The 16,704-nt window shown below is 57.1% G+C and overlaps 1 protein-coding gene across 1 annotated transcript; it reads left to right on the forward strand.

The window, feature by feature from the left end:
• Window positions 1–246: 246 nt before the first annotated feature.
• LOC148592600 (maestro heat-like repeat family member 5) lies at window positions 247–6,845 on the forward strand. Its single transcript, XM_088534216.1, has 15 exons — window positions 247–279; window positions 379–461; window positions 1,152–1,423; window positions 1,867–1,967; window positions 2,121–2,270; window positions 2,448–2,602; window positions 2,687–2,837; window positions 2,948–3,138; window positions 3,692–3,806; window positions 4,147–4,287; window positions 4,481–4,657; window positions 5,139–5,294; window positions 6,149–6,251; window positions 6,384–6,443; window positions 6,790–6,845. Exons 1-15 carry the CDS (start codon window positions 247–249, stop codon window positions 6,843–6,845), a joined length of 1,944 nt encoding a protein of 647 aa, XP_088390342.1.
• Window positions 6,846–16,704: the final 9,859 nt, after the last annotated feature.

Raw genomic sequence — 16,704 nt, forward strand, 5'->3', positions numbered from 1 at the left:
GAACTTAAGGAAAAATTTCTTAACAGTGAGGGTGACAGAGCCCTGGAACAGGCTGCCCAGACAGGTTGTGGAGTCTCCTTCTCTGGAGATCTTCAAAACCCACTTGGATGCAGCCCTGTGCCACGTGCTCTAGGTGACCCTGCGTATGCAGGGGGGTTGGACTAGATGATCTCTAGAGGTCCGTTCCAAACCTAAGCATTGTATGATTCTATGATTCTATGATTCTCCCTTCCTCTGCAAGAGCGGATGCAAAGCCTCGATGCTTCGCTCTACGCACAGGTAGGTGCTCACCGCAGGCGGAAGGGGTTTCAGCCAGCCCCCTGTTAGCAAGAGGGACGGGGGAAGCGGTGATGAGCACTCTCTGCCCTGCCCTTGCAGACCATGGAGGCTCTGGCTGAGATGCTGAAGGTGCTGGCGTTTGAGTCGCAGGCCTCCAGTCTCCATCAGCTGCGGAACATCTTGTAGGTTTGCTGTTTGCAAAGCATTAGGGGAGCAGTGGCAGGGCTGGTTCCTCACGCCAAGGGGAAGCGACCCTTGCAGCGAACCAGCGGAAGAGTTTGGGGCCAGGAGGGAATGCAAGGCGCTTTCTGGAAGCGTGCATGGAAGGCAGCAGGGACATCAAGCCTGCCAGGGCCTTAGCAGAACTGTGGCCGTCCAGTCGCAGCCCTGACCAGCAGCTTTGCTCTCCTCAGATGCTGCTCAAGCTCTGCTCAAGCAGGCTCAGGCAGGCTCAGGCAGGAGGAGAGGGCTCATGTTGGCTTGATGGGGATGAGGCGGCCAGCAGGAGCAGAAGGAGGTGCTCCGTTGTCCCTCGGAAGGCTATGTGTGTGTGAACGGGATATGTGGGCTAGGGGAAGAGCCAAGCTCGGGCGCCCTGTTTAGGCACCAGTGGCACCACGGGCTCACAGGGCTGGCCGTCAAAGCCTGACAAGGTAGGACAGGGAGGCAGCAAGCTCCGTGCCTTGTCACGGCTGCCACATGCTGGCTGCGGGGCTGGCCCAAGGGAGGGGAGGTTGCCCTTGGCTGGGCAGCAGAACTGGCATTGCCCAGGGGCGGGCAGGCTGGGACACACAGCCCTGCACGCCACTGCTCACTGCTGGCCGCAGGGCTGGGCAGATGCCTGCTCAGGTTTTGTCTCGTGTGGCACTCAGGCCTGGGCCCACTCTGGTGTGGGGCCCAGGGCTCTGCTCCCCACTGCCACGGCTTGGCCTCGCTGCCCGTCTTCCTGCCTCCATCCCTCAGAAGTGGCTCAGCCATGGAGGAAGCAGCATCAAGCCCTTCCTCTTCCGAAAGAAGCCTCTGGACTTCCTGGGGCAGCTGATGGGGCACCTCACGCTGTGCTGTGCTGAGGAGGACCAGCAGATCAGCCAGAGCGCGGCAGAAGCGCTTCACCACTTCTACAGGATCATTCTGCTGCGAAAGAGTAAGAGACACTGGGGAAGGCTGGCGCCTTCCAGCACCCGCAGCCCAGGCAAGACCACACAAGGCGACGCGTTGCCTCAGCCGTGCCATGAAGAGCCATGGCAGGCACCTCACTGATGTGACCAGGGCTCTTTGGTCCCTCGGAGTAGTGCTTTAGAGAGCGTCCACATCAACTAGCAGAGCTCAGAGCCTGTGTCAGCAGCCTCCCAGGCCTGCTCTCCTGCCTGGGAGCACAAAGAGACACCAACCTCTGGGGCCTTTCCACATGCTAACTGGCAATATCCTCTTTGCCACCTGGCAAGAAGCTCATGTCCTCCCTAGAAGGCTCTCTGCTCCTTACACTGCAGTGACACCCCGCTTCTGCAAGCTGCAGAGCTCTCTTTGTTGCCCTTGTTCAGCCACCTCCCCTCCTCCTGACTGCTCTGTGTTTCCCCTCTGGCACAGGCAGAAAGAGGGCAGCTGAGAATCCAGCGCTTCCAGAGATGAACTGGCAGCAGGAAGCCCCAAACACCTTCTGGCCCAGCAAGACCACTGATGAGAGCGCAGTGAGAAGCTCCTCCCTCCCTCCCTGTGGCCTTCTTGGGCACAGTGCTGGCAGAAGGCATTGTGCCAGCACGGCTCTGCTTGCTCGCTCTCAGCTGAGCCACTGTCAGCTCCTCTGGCCGTGCACTGGGTGCCATGGCTCTTTCCTCCCACAGGAATTTGGCATCTTTCTCTTTCCTTCTGAGAGGACAGACTTCCTCCTGACAATCATCAATGGCATAACAGACCCAAGGCTCTTGAACACTGAGGGGGTGGAGCACATGATAGAGGCGGTCTTGAGGGAGCCTGACTCTGAGCTGGATAGGGTAAGCGACTTGCAAGCACATTGCCCTGTGCTTGCACACTCTGGGCGCTGAGCCCCCTGAGCACCGCACAGCCCTTGAGGACAGCATGGAGCCATGGGAAGGCATGACTTCTCGGTGGCCCCTGTGGCAATGGCTACACTCCTGCAGAGGCCCCTCTCTCACCTGTGCCCCTTCTAGGTGCCCCAGGTGATTAGCAGCCTCCACAAGAAGCTGATGGACATCAGTGAGGCATCGCTCCAGGACATCTTGAAGAGCAGCCTTTTCCAAATGGCCTGCTTGGACCCTGCTCAGGTGGTGGAGGCTCTGTTGAACACCTCCCTGGTGTGTGACAGGTATGGGCCTCCCAGCCTTGAGGACAGCTCCAGGGCTACGGCAGCTCGAGGCAGCTTCCCTGACAGCATGTTCTGGGTCTGCAGTGTTGCCAGGAGCATGTGGAGGGTGCTGGTCTCCAAGCAGTGCCTTGCAGAGGAGGTGCTGAAGGAGCTGCTCTCTTGGCTGCGGGACCGGCCGCTGCTGAGACGGCACACCTCCCGTTTGCCAGCGGGCAGCTACATCCTTCCCCTGACTGTGAGTTTCCAGGCGAGGCTTGACTCAGCCCTGCGCAGAGCCTCGCCATGGCTTGCCTTGGCTTGCCTGATCTCTCTGCAGCCAGACCCATCTCGAGGTGTTTTTTGCAGGCAACCAGGGTCCTGAACGAGATTCTCCAGGAGCCCTCCAGCAAAGTGCCCGTGCAGTTAATTTCTCCCCAGCTCTACCTAGCGGTGCTCTTCCAGATCTACTTCATCATGGAGAACACACAAGAGGACCTCCAAGAGTACTGCCAGATGTGCAGTCACGTGGATGACAGTCCTCCAGTCAGCCCTGTCAGGTGCTGCGTCCCTCTGTGCCGCTCTCTGCCATGAGCGCAGCGCTTGGGCTTGGCTTCTGTGTGCGACCTGCCTTTGCTCTCCATGCAGGAGTGCAGTGCAGGCCCTGAAAGCTCTGCTCTGCTGTGCTGACTGTTGCCATCTGGCTGACTCTATGGAGAGGCAGGGAGGCTGGGACATGCTTATGAGCGTGGACACCTACCACGCGGGAGCCACGTTGCTGACTAGGTGAGAGCCACCTTCCTCCTCACGTGCCCCAGCATTTGTGCCCTGAAGACAGAGTGCGGCTAGGCCACGACACTGGTGGAGTAAGGGTGCTTTGCTGCTCTCTCACCAAAATAAGCCTCACTGGCTGGGCTGCCACGTTTCTCCTGGCAAGGTGTGGTGGGGAAAGGCCAGTGCCGCTGCTGGCGCCAGCCCCAGCTGCTGGAGCTGGTGCAGCCTTGCTCCAGTGGGGCCTGGCTTGTGGCAGGATGGCTCGAGTTGGCAGCACAGGCCCAAAGGGCTTTGCCTGCCCAGCTCGTGCCCACTGTGCCTTCTTCCCTCCCTGGCCAGAGCGCTGTGGATGAACGCGGCCGACCAGTGTGCCTGGATGTTTGAACACGTAGTCACGGTGCTCAGCTGCGGAGACAAACACCGGGAGATTGCCGCCATGGCCGTCTTCCTCGAGGTGGGCACGGTGGCAAGCGGCGCCTCTGGGCAGTGCCCGCAGACACTGGGCTCTCTATGTCCTGGGCCAGGGAGCAGGCTGCGGTCAGTGGAGCTGGGCTCCTTGCCCGCGGGAGCTGAACACCCCTAAGTCAGCCCAAGTTGAGCTTATTCCCGCCAGGAGGCCATTTCTGCTGGCTACCGGCCCCAAGTGTTTGCGGGTCAGGCAGCCTTTGTGCCAGCTCTCTACGTTCAAGTGCTTCACAGGGACCCAAGACCCAGAGGCCGCAGCTGGTCCAGAGGATGCGGGGAGCGCCGTTGGCTCTTGAGAGTCACTCCCTCTGCCTCTGGGTGTTTTTCAGCTGCTGAACTGCACAGACTTTGAGCAGCAGATTGATGAGGGTGTCCTGCACTTCCTGCAACGGCATCTGCACAACCAGAGCTTGGTGATGCGCGAAATGGTCATCACAGGCCTCGTCACGCTGTCTGAGAGACCGCAAATAGTGAGCAGGGGGCACGTGGGCAAAGAGAGGGCGGCGGCCTGGGGTTGCAGGTGGAGGCTAAGGTAGTGGAGAGAAAGGCAGCGACAGGACTTGAGTGCTCCCGTGCCACTGCGTGTCCGCAGAGTGTTACCGCCATTTGTGCTAATTCAACCATGCCTTGATTCACACAAGGGCTCTTCTGTGTTTCGTGTAGGCCAGGAGTCTGCAAGGCCTGGTGCCCGCGCTCCTGGAGCACCTGCAGGCTGCTGAGAGCTGCTTCCACACCAAGGCCCTCACCATCTTCAGCAACATGCTCCACCTCCTGGACAGGGAGATGGCCAGTGCCATGGGTCTGCAGCTTGCTGAGGAGCTCCTGCCACTCTTTGATGATGTAGGGCTTGTGGGAAAGGCGGGCGCTCTCCTGGCATGGCTGTGGGACAGAGGCGTGTGGCCCGGGCATGAGGGATCACACTGGGGCAACCCATCTGGGGACTTTGTGTGAGTGGGATGCGCCCAGGAGCTGATGCCACAGGCCGGCCCACATCTCCTCCTGCACACAGGTGGCACAAGGGAGCTCCTCTGCAGGTCGCTCCGGAGGCAGCTGGTGGGAGTGCCACCAGGGCCAGAGCAGCCCTTGCAGGCACACACGCCTCGCACCTTGGCTCCCCGTGGCAGCCCCATCTCCGAGAAAGCCACCACGCTGCATGTCTTGGGGCTGGGGCTTTACTGAGCTGGTGGTGGATCTGGCCCTGCAGCTCCTTGGGGCAAACGCAGAGGCAGAGGGAGAAGCCGTCGTCTGCCACTCGAAGCCCCTTGTTCACTGTGGGCTGAGGCAGCCACTGCTGAGCTGCTTCCATCTTGCTTCCCCACAGGAGGCTGCCCTCGTGCGAGAGCTCTCCATCCAGCTCTTCCAGAGCGTGATGGCCATTGTAGTGGGCAAGCAGAAAGTGCTGCTAAGGAAGCATGTGCACAGCTGCCTGCTCCCATTGCTTGTGCATGCACATGAAGAGATACCCAGCGTGGCGCAGGTGCGTGAGCACATAGCTTATTTGTGTGGGACCAAGAGGTTTTTGTCCGTTTTCTGTCTGGGTTTGCCCAGCAAAGCTCCAGCACTGGCATCCCTAGGGGATTTCTAGCTGTCCCTGCAGTCATCCAAGCCCAGCAGGGACTGGGGGAGCTCTGTCTTGCTGCTCTGACATAGTGGTTGCCCCACGTGCCTGCTGGGTGTCACAGCCCAACTCGTGGCCTAGATGTAGCTTCCCATAACAGGCTGGCAAAGGCTCTGAGCATCGGCAGGGCGCGGGGATGCAGGGTCTCCTGGCTGGGCTGCATTCGCATCTCCCACCCTGGGCTGCTCTGCAGGCCTCTCGGGAAGCCCTCCGTGGTGCTGCTCAGCTCCTGAAATGGAAACAGCTCAGGCAGCTGCTTGAGACAGCACAGATTTGGCAGATTGGAGAGTGCCTGGTAAGACCTGCCACCAAAGCCCCCAGGATGTGCCCCGCAGAAGGCCTGCGACCCTTGCCCTCTCCCTCGCCCATGTCACCTCCCCACTGCCAGCCCATGGCTGCGGGCTCTGGAGCTGCACACGTGCTCCCCTTTCTCCCGCACACTGTCCCGTGGGGCTCTTCCCAAGGGCCACGATCCATCACTGCCCCCAGGATGGGGAAGGAGCCCCTGGCCCAGCTGGGCCTTGCTACCAGGATGGCACCTCAGCCTACCACCCTATGCGTGCCTTCTGTTCCCCCTAAAGCTCAGTGCCACCTGGCTGGGACCATGAATGTCCTGGCAGAGCAAGGGAATGTGGAGACAGTTCTGGCAGGAGAGCAGGCCTGGCTGTCTGTCAGAGGTCTGTAGCTAGCCCTGACCCTTGTGCTCTGTGCAGCTGGCGAGCAACAGGAGCAGAGACAATGAATACCTGCGGCAGAGCCTGGCCTACTTGGAGAGTCCCCAGGAGTCTTGGCAGGAGGCAGCCGTGAGGTTCCTCGGTGAGTCACAGCTCCTGTCGGGGAGCCTCTGTGTCCCCACGGGTGCCGCAGCCCCACCTGCCTCCTGCAGGGCCTGGGTGTCTGGGCGCTGTGTACCCGCAGCAGGGTTTGTGACAGGCTGTGTGCACCTAGGGCTCCTCGGGAAGCGCATGAAGGACCCGAGCGGGGAGAAGCTGCAGGACATCTTTGAGGGTGAGTGGGGGCAGCGTGCTGTTAGCTTCAGCCCGCAGCGGCGCAGAGCCTGGCAGTGAGCTCCAGGCTTCTGGCTGCCCTGCCAGACAGCCAGTATTTGCAGGGCAGGGCATTTGGGGCATCTTTCAACTCATGTGCATCTTTCCCTAGCAGTCATGGTAGTCCTCCTTTCTGCCTGCTGGCAAGCAAAAAGCCAGATTGCGCTTGGGCTTGGGCTTGGCCCCATCCGGGGGCCATGCCTGGCGTCTCCTCAGGTGCAAGGGTTTCCTTTCTTTTCCCTTCTATCTCAGCCCTTCAAAGAGTGGCAAGGGATGGCAGCCCCTCCGTCCGGTCTCTGGCCATGCAGACCATCCTGATCCTGAGAGCTTCAGGGCAGAAGGCACCGTCAGCATTGAGCCTTAAAGCACTGTGCTGCTGTCTCCGGAGAGCATAGAAGAGGCAGCACCCTTCTCTGCAGGACACCGTTCTTGGCGCACAGCAAGAGCAGCCCTTCCCACCCCACGAAGCTCTGCCCACTGGGGCCCGCGACAGTGCTGCAAAGCCCGGCTCCTTTGCAGCAGCAGCTGCTAATCCCCCCGTCACCTATTGCTCTTCTGCTGCAGGCACCGCATCCTTACATGTGCCAAATAAAGTGCTGGGATGAATTCTCTTTAGCCTTTATGAGTCTGAGTGAGCCCCAGGAGCATGAACATGGGCTTCTCCCTCTCTTCTGCACGTACAGGCAGGTTTTGCCTTTATGTTTAGTCTCCAGAGTGGAAGTAAGTCTTCAGGATGAGGCGTGAGGCTGCCGTATCTTAGCAAGGGATGTGCCACAGGGGTAGATCAGGCATGGGCAGCAAGCGTGCACTTGAGCAGGCTGTGAAGGCAGGCCTGGGGATGCAACACCATGCAGCTTTCTTGAAAGGCAACAGGTTTGAGAGCTGGCTGAGACTATGTTGAAAGCTCTGCATCACGGCCACAGACATTCCTACACCTTCAGGAAAGCCTCTGGGGAGGCCACCTGCCAGCATAGCCTTTGCTCTCATTGTGATGGTGCTAATGTAGCACTACGTTAGCATGATGCCAACACAGAGATCGTGCGAGGGAGGCGCAGGGTCAAAAGCAGACTCCCAGCCCCGGGCAACCAGAGAGCAGCCTTGGGCCTGTGCTGGCACCTGCTTGGCAGACTCTCATGAGGTACAGATCTGGAGGACAGAGGGCTCCCAAAAGCTGGATAATATTCAAGAATCCCTTCCTCCATGTTCCTTTGTTGAAAAGCCCAGCCTGTGGGGTAGGAAACTGCCCCCAGCCCCCACAGAGTGCTTAAGGCATGGCTTGGGGAACTGCTGAGAGATGCCGGCGTGCCATGTGCAGCTGGGCCTGGTTCTGGGGCAACAACAACAACAATGTGGGGGACACATGCTAATGCACAGCAAGATTGTGCTCTGTGCCCGCAAGGAGCAGTAGCTCGCCCACGTGGAGGGGGACATGGTGAGGAGCAGCCTGTTGCACTGCAGAAGCAGCTGCCAGGCGACGACTCTGGGTGCCATAGCTCAGAGATGTCCCTATAGCAGCAGCTCCACAGCCTGCTCACACCTCCATTCCCAACATGCATTGTCTCTTTTTCAAGAGAGTTTGCTTTTAAGCTCCGTTTCCAAACGCATGATCATATCCCTTCTGAATATTCCTGGGTACTAGCTGTTGGCATGGATTTCCATCTGGGGGAGTAGAAGTTGGATTTTTTTTTCTCTCTTCATGTTAATAACATAGAATATTTTCTCTTCTCCTGAAAAGCTTCTGACACTAAAGTTTAGGAGAGCAGAGATTTCTATGCTCCGAAACTGATGCTAATGTGAGGTCAAGGGTCTTCTGGAGACTGAGCTCTCCCTGTGCCCCGCACTTCTGAGTGCAGTTCTGAGAGGCCTTTGAGGAGAACTGTGGCCAGCGTGGGCTGCGGGCTCCCGATAGCCTTCCCTGAGGTGTGCAGGGATGCCAGGCACATTTGGTCTCCAGCAGGTTCTCTCCAGCCCAGGCCAGATGTTTTGGGCAGGGGTAGGAGTTGTGTATCCAGCTGGGCAGCCACAGAAAATGCAGATGAGGAAGCACATGCACAGCAGCCTGCTCCCATTGCCCATGCATGCACATGAGCCACTTCCCAGTGTGGTGCAGGTGTGTGACCACACACGTTAATCATGTGGGACCAGGAGTGTTTGTCCATTTTTCTGTCCAGGTTTGCCCAGCAAAGCCCCAGCACTGGCATCCCTAGGCGATTTCAGGCTGTCCCCGCAGTCATCCTAGGCCAAGGACTAGGCAAACTCTGTCTTGCTGCCCTGACATAGTGGTTGCCCGACGTGTCTGCCCAGGGTGTCACAGCCCAACTTGTGGCCTAGATGTAGCTTCCCATAACAGGCTGGCAAAGGCTCTGAGCATTGGCAGGGCGCGGGGATGCAGGGTCTCCTGGCTGGGCTGCATTCACATCTCCCAACCTGAGCTGCTCTGGAGGCCTCTCAGGAAGCCCTCCTTGGGGTTGCTCAGCTCCTGAAATGGAAGCAGCTCAGGCAGCTGCTTGAGACAGCACAGATTTGGCAGATTGGTGAGTGCTTGGTAAGACCAAACTTTGGACAGCCCCAAAGCCACCAAGACATGCCCCGCAGAAGGCCTGCCACCCTTGCCCTCTCCCTCACCCATGTCACTTCCCCACTGCCAGCCCATTGCTGCGGGCTCTGGAGCTGCACATGCGCTCCCCTTTCTCCCACACACTGTCCCACTGGACTCTCAAGGGCCACGATCCATCACTGCCTCCAGGATGGGGAAGGAGCCCCTGGCCCAGCTGGGCCTTGCTACCAGGATGGCACCTCAGCCTGCCACAAATGCGAGCACTGTGCCCTCTGCTCCCCCTAAAGCTCGGTGCCACCTGGCTGGGACCCTGAATGACCTGGCAGAGCAAGAGAATGAGCACACAGCTCTGGTAGGAGGACTGGCCTGGCTGTCATAGGTCTGTACCAAGCCCTGACGCTTGTGCTCTGTGCAGCTGGGGAGGAACAGGAGCAGGGCTGATGAATCCCTACAGCAGAGCCCGGCCTGCCTGGAGCAGAAGTGCTGCGCTACTCACAGGAGCAGGATCAGGACTACCCGGCTGCAGGGACGTTTCAGGACAGGGACACAGGGGAGCTGCTCGGGGACAGGGACTCTGGGAGACAATAGCATGGGGACGTACCTGCCAGGACACGCGTGTGCCAGCGCGTTCCCCGAGCACAGGGTAAGGGACACGGCCCAAGTGACGGCACTGGGATCTCAAACATTCCTGGACCCACCACCCCAAGAGAAGATTCCAGAAGTCGCAAGGAGGACCTGGTGCCACCTGCCTAGACTTACTGGTGCTGCCTCCCTTGAATGACAGGTGTCTCAACCACTCCTGAGAGTGGGATGAGAGAAGGTTCCAGAAGCCCAGGAGATGGGTCCAATAAATAAGGGCACGAGCACACCCCTGTGGGTGCTTTCTACACTGATTTTTTTCAGGGGGGTGTGGTTTTGAGCAGGATGTGAAAGCAGGCATGGGGAAGGAACACCATGCGTCCTTCCTGAAAGGCAGCAGATTTGAGAGCTGCCTTAGAGTATCTTGATAGCTCTGCATCATGGCTGCAGAACTTCCTAGACCTTCAGGAAGGCCTCTGGGGAGGCCACCTGCCAGCATAGCCTTTGCTAACATTGTGAGCGTGCTAATGTAGTGCTGTGTTAGCGTGATGCCAACACAGAGATTGCACGAGGAAGGTGCAGGGTCAAAAGCAGACTCCCAGCCCCGGGCATCCGGAGAGCAGCCTTGGGCCCGTGTTGGCACCTGCTTGGGAGACTCCCATGGGGTACGGTCCTGGAGGATAGAGGGCTCCCAAAAGCTGGATAATATTCGAGAATCATTCCTCCATGTTCCTTGGTTGAGAAGCCCAGCCTGTGGGATGGGAAACTACCCCCAGCCCTCACAGACTGCTTAAGGCATGGCTTGGGGAACTGCTGAGAGGTGCCACGTGGAGCTGGTGCTGGGGCAGCGCCTTCCTCTGCAGCAAACGGGAACACGGGAAAGTGTTAACACAGGCATTTCATGGCTCCTCCAATGATGCAGGAATACCAACCAGGAAGAATGTCTGGTGGGCACATGCTAATGTACAGCAGGATTGTGCTCTCTGCCCACAAGGAGCAGTGGTTTGCCGGCTGCTTCAAGGCCATAGTGAACAAGTGCTTCCTTAGCGCTTTCTGGGTGCCACACTGTGCAATGGGACATGCAGCCCTACAGCAGTTCCAGGATGCTGAGTTCAAGCTGTTGGTACTGCTCAGCACAGCCCTTGGGAGCGGGTGGGAATCCCGCACCGGCATTTCCTGAACCCAGCCTGAGCCCAACTCCAGCACCAGCGCCACCTCCACCACAAAAGAGGGGTATGCGGGAGCGACTGCCCGCCATTATCATCCCCATCATCCCCCAAACCAGGGATCTCTCAAACATTTTAAACGGGGCCAGTTCACTGTACCTCAGACACTGTCGGGGGCCGGACTATAGTTTGGAAAAAATGAATGAATTTCTATGCACACTGCACATATTTTATTTGTAGTAGTGCACAAAAACAGGAAAAAGAATGCAGTATTTAAAATGAAGAACAATTGTAATCAACAAAAACAATATTTCAGTGTGAAATATGGGCCTGCTTTCGGCTAATGAGATGGTCAATGTTAGGGTCCATATTTGTCACTGCTAGTTGTAGCAAGTGATGCAAGTGTTCATCAGTTAGTCTGGATCTGATTGGAGATTTCAGATGTTTCATTCGGGAAAAAGTCTTCTCGCAGACATAGGTGCTGCCAAAGATGGTTGCAATTTTGAGTGCATGGTTCCTGAGATTATGATATGTCTCTGAGGGGAGAGATGCATAGAAATTAGTAAGGCTGCTTAGTTTGAATGCATCTTTCAGCGAGTCACAAGTCTGTAGTTCGGCCAATTCCATTTGGTAAATCGGATCAACAGTTTCAATGTCAACAGAAAATGGGTTCTGGAAAAGCTGTATGTCCTGTTCATGGAGACGAAGCTCTTTAAATCTAATTTGAACTCCTTTTGCAACATTTCTAGTACATCCATATATCTTTTGTTTGGGGATGCAACTGCTGGTTTTTCTGCAGACAGGTTTTGAGTTGTGGGGAGATGGCAGAAGTTTTCCTCCTTTACTTGGTTAATGAGCAGGTCTAATTTGACTGAAATGCTTTCACATGTGAATACATATCACAGATGAGCTTCCCCTGTCCTTGAAGTTGGACATTGAAATTGTTGAGTAGCTCGGTTACATCTGTTAGAAACGCAAAGTGCCATTTCCATTCTGCATCTTTGAGCCCTGGTACTCCTTTGTTTTTAGAAACCATAAAATCATAAAGCTCTGGAAGTAAGTCATAAAATCGTTTCAAAACTCTCCCTCGACTCAGCCAACGGACTTCTGTGTGGTACAGAATATCTTCATAGGCAACATTTAGCTCAGAGAGAAATTTCTGAAACTAAGTGTGGTTTAGTGCATGAGCTCTAATGAAGTTAACACAAGAAACTACAATTTTCATGACAGAGTCCAGCTTCAGTGATTTACCACACAGTGCTTGTTGGTGGATGATGCAGTGTATGGCTATTGGATGTGAATGGTTGCGTTTGTCCATCTCTTTGTTAATGCGTGCAACCACTCCTTTCATGGACCCCACCATGCTAGGAGCACCATCAGTTGTCATACTGAATAGTTTACCCCAGTCCAGCTCCAAATCATCCACAGTTTGGTAAACTTTCTCATAGATATCCTCTCCTGTAGTTGTTCCTTTGATGCTTTTCAGTGCAGCAAGCCCCTCTCTGACTTCGAAAGAATCATTTGTCCCACAAATGAAAATTAGAAGTTGTGCAGAATCACGAACATCATTGCTTTCGTCGAGTGCCAATGAGAAATAGCAAAGTTTTTTTGAGGAGTTTTGCAACTGCAGATCCAAATTTTCCCCCATTTCTTCAATCCTTCGTGTCATTGTACGTCCTGAAAAACTCACTGTACTAAATAAATCCGCCTTCTCTGGACACATCTCTTTGGCAATAGAAAGAAGGCATTCTTTAACAAATTGTCCTTCTAGGAATGCTCTGCAAGTGCGCGCTATGAGCTTGGCAACTTGATAGCTTGCTCGAAGTGATGATATATTGAGCTGCTTTTGCTTCACAGAAGTATTTTGCTGAGTTGTCAATCCATGTTTCAGTCTTAATATTTTATCTTTTCTCACTTGTCCGACCAAAGAATCATATTTATGTTTACGTTGAGTTTCGTAGTGTCGATGCAAATTGTATTCCTTGAACACAGACACTGAATTCTGGCATATCAAACAAACAGCTCTTTCTTTGTACTCTGTGAAAAAATAATCAGAAGTCCACTTTTCTTGGAATACCCTGCACTTGGAGTCAATTTGTCTTTTTTTTGCCATGATGGTGCCCACGCTTCCCACTGGTGCTGGCTGCGTGTCCTGCCTGGGAGCTGGAGGGAGGGAGGGAGGGAGAGACGGGGGAGCTGCCCCGCTCCTCAGCCCGGCCGCGCAGTGCGGAAAGGGTCACCAGAAGGGACCAAAGGAGCTTTGCCACGCTGGGGCTCTGGCGATTCGCCCGAGTTGGCTGGACCTCGCAGTGCAGAGGCTGCCGACTGAGCTTGCCCGGCAGAGGAGATGCCCGCGCCTCTCGCCTGCCGCGCATCGCAGAGGAGGAGCAGGAGGAGGCGGACGGGGCAGCGGCGGCACAGTTTGTAGCCGAGAGGCGCCCCTGGGAGGGGGCAGGTTGAGAACGAGGCGCTGGTTTCAGCCCAGTCCCAGCAGGTGCTTGGGGGCTGTGGAGGCGGCGCGCGGATTCAGTGGCAGGAAGTCATCTGCGGCTGCTTGGTTTCCCCCCCCAACACGCGGCAGGGAGGGGCGGGGGGGTTCTGTAAATACCGGTGGGCCAGATTGAGGACCCTGGGGAGCTGTATCTGCCCCGCGGGCCGTAGTTTGAGGACCCCTGCCCAAACTGATGATCATTTGCAGAAAGGCAGGGCAGCAGGGCAAAGGTGCCATGGAGCGAGAGCCACCTGTGGCATTGGAGAAGCTGGGGCACTGGGGGGAGCCCTCCAGCCCCATGGGACAGCTCCAACTCACTGTGGCATCCTGCAGACGGTCCAAGAGAGAAATCACCATGGTGGCAGCGTGGCTGGGTCTGTCCCTTGCAGAAAACCAGTGGAAGGAGTTTGGGGCAAGGAGGGAACACAAGGTGCTTTCTGGAGGCATGCATGGAGGCAGCAGGGGCATCAAGCCTGCCAGGGCCTTAGCAGAACTGTGGCCGTCCAGTCGCAGCCCTGACCAGCAGCTTTGCTCTGCTCAGATGTTGTTGCCCTTCACAGTATCCCAGAAAGAAGCTGAGCGCCAGAGGGCTATGGGCCGGATTGTGGTGCTGAGTCGGCTCCTGGGCAGCTCTTCTCTTTTGGAGGTAACCAAGTGGCTCCAGGCCATAGGTGACCCTCTGCTCAGGCAGGCTCCGGCACTCTCAGGCAGGAGGAGAGGGCTCATGTTGGCTTGGTGTTGGTGGTCCCCACTGCCATTGCTTGGCCTTGCTGCCTGTCCTTTCTACCTCCCTCAGAAGTGGCTCAGCCATGGAGGAAGCAGCATCAAGCCCTTCCTCTTCCAAAAGAGGCCTCTGGACTTCCTGGGGCAGCTGATGAGGCACCTCACGCTGTGCTGTGCTGAGGAAGACCAGGAGATCAGCCAGAGCGCGGCAGAAGAGCTTCACCACTTCTACAGGATCATTCTGCTGCGAAAGAGTAAGAGACCCTGGGGAAGGCTGGCGCCTTCCAGCACCCGCAGCCCAGGCAAGGCCACACAAGGAGACACGTTGCCTCAGCCGTGCCATGAAGAGCCATGGCAGGCACCTCACTGACGTGACCCAGGGCTGTTTTGTCCCTTGGAGCAGTGCTTTAGAGAGCGTCCACATCAACTAGCAGAGCTCAGAGCCTGTGTCAGCAGCCTTCCAGGCCTGCTCTCCTGCCTGGGAGCACAAAGGGACACCAACCTCTGCGGCCTTTCCGCATCCTAACCGGCAATATCCTCTTTGCCACCTGGCAAGAAGCTCATGTCCTCCCTGGGAGGCTCTCTGCTCCTTACACTGCAGTGACAGCCCCCTTGTGCAAGCCACAGAGCTCTCTTTGTTGCCCTTGATCAGCCACCTCCCCTCCTCCTGACTGCTCTGTGTTTCCCCTCTGGCACAGGCAGAAAGAGGGCAGCTGAGAATCCAGCGCTTCCAGAGATGAACTGGCAGGGGGAAGCCCCGAACACCTTCTGGCCCAGCAAGGCCACTGATTAGAGCACGGTGAGAAGCTCTTTCCTCCCTCCCTGTGGCCTTCTTGGGCACAGTGCTGGCAGAAGGCATTGTGCCAGCACCGCTCTGCTTGCTCGCCTTCATCTGAGCCACTATCAGCTCCTCAGGCCGTGCACTGAGTGCCATGGCTCTTTCCTCCCACAGGAATTTGGCATCTTTCTCTTTCCTTCTGAGAGGACAGACTTCCTCCTGACAATCATCAATGGCATAACAGACCCAAGGCTCTTGAACACTGAGGGGGTGGAGCACATGATGGAGGCGGTCTTGAGGGAGCCTGACTCTGAGCTGGATAGGGTAAGCGGCTTGCAAGCACATTGCCCTGTGCTTGCACACTCTGGGCGCTGAGCCCTCTGATCACCGCACAGCCCTTGAGGACAGAATGGAGCCATGAGAAGGCTTGACTTCTCGGTGGCCCCTGTGGCAATGGCTACACTCCTGCAGAGGCCCCTCTCTCACCTGTGCCCCTTCTAGGTGCCCCAGGTGATTAGCAGCCTCCACAAGAAGCTGATGGACATCAGTGAGGCATCGCTCCAGGACATCTTGAAGAGCAGCCTTTTCCAAATGGCCTGCTTGGACCCTGCTCAGGTGGTGGAGGCTCTGTTGAACACCTCCCTGGTGTGTGACAGGTATGGGCCTCCCAGCCTTGAGGACAGCTCCAGGGCTACGGCAGCTCGAGGCAGCTTCCCTGACAGCATGTTCTGGGTCTGCAGTGTTGCCAGGAGCATGTGGAGGGTGCTGGTCTCCAAGCAGTGCCCTGCAGAGGAGGTGCTGAAGGAGCTGCTCTCTTGGCTGCGGGACCGGCCGCTGCTGAGACGGCACACCTCCCGTTTGCCAGCGGGCAGCTACATCCTTCCCCTGACTGTGAGTTTCCAGGCGAGGCCTGACCTAGCCCTGCGCAGAGCCTCGCCATGGCTTGCCTTGGCTTGCCTGATCTCTCTGCAGCCAGACCCATCTCGAGGTGTTTTTTGCAGGCAACCAGGGTCCTGAACGAGATTCTCCAGGAGCCCTCCAGCAAAGTGCCCGTGCAGTTAATTTCTCCCCAGCTCTACCTAGAGGTGCTCTTCCAGATCTACTTCATCATGGAGTACACACAAGAGGACCTCCAAGAGTACTGCCAGATGTGCAGTCACGTGGATGACAGTCCTCCAGTCAGCCCTGTCAGGTGCTGCGTCCCTCTGTGCCGCTCTCTGCCATGAGCGCAGCTCTTGGGCTTGGCTTCTTTGTGCGACCTGCCTTTGCTCTACATGCAGGAGTGCAGTGCAGGCCCTGAAAGCTCTGCTCTGCTTTGCTGACTGTTGCCATCTGGCTGACTCTATGGAGAGGCAGGGAGGCTGGGACATGCTTATGAGCATGGACACCTACCACGCGGGAGCCACGTTGCTGACTAGGTGAGAGCCGCCTTCCTCCTCACGTGCCCCAGCATTTGTGCCCTGAAGACAGAGTGCGGCTAGGCCACAACATTGGTGGAGTAAGGGTGCTTTGCTGCTCTCTCACCAAAATCAGCCTCACTGGCTGGGCTGCCACGTTTCTCCTGGCAAGGTGTGGTGGGGAAAGGCCAGTGCCGCTGCTGGCGCCAGCCCCAGCTCCTGGAGCTGGTGCGGCCTTGCTCCAACGGGGCCTGGCTTGCGCAGGATGGCTCGAGTTGGCAGCACAGGCCCAAAGGGCTTTGCCTGCCCAGCTCGTGCCCACAGTGCCTTCTCCCCTCCCTGGCCAGAGCGCTGTGGATGAACGCGGCCGACCAGTGTGCCTGGATGATTGAGCATGTAGTCACGGTGCTCAGCTGCGGAGACAAACACCAGGAGATTGCCGCCATGGCCGTCTTCCTCGAGGTGGGCACGGTGGCAAGCGGCGCCTCTGGGTAGTGCCCGCAGACACTGGGCTCTCTATGTCCTGGGCCAG

Source organism: Tinamus guttatus, unplaced genomic scaffold (genome assembly GCF_059628265.1).
Source record: "Tinamus guttatus ecotype Peru unplaced genomic scaffold, ASM5962826v1 Tinamus_guttatus_pri_ptg000546l, whole genome shotgun sequence".
Taxonomy (NCBI): domain Eukaryota; kingdom Metazoa; phylum Chordata; class Aves; order Tinamiformes; family Tinamidae; genus Tinamus; species Tinamus guttatus.

Bases quoted from the DNA above. Each gene is read 5' to 3' on its own strand.
- LOC148592600 (XM_088534216.1), top strand. From the start codon at position 247: ATGCAAAGCCTCGATGCTTCGCTCTACGCACAG. The intron at 3,807-4,146 runs GTGGGCACGGTG...GGTGTTTTTCAG, and splicing joins CCATGGCCGTCTTCCTCGAG to CTGCTGAACTGCACAGACTT. The intron at 6,444-6,789 runs GTGAGTGGGGGC...CTGGCCATGCAG, and splicing joins GCTGCAGGACATCTTTGAGG to ACCATCCTGATCCTGAGAGC.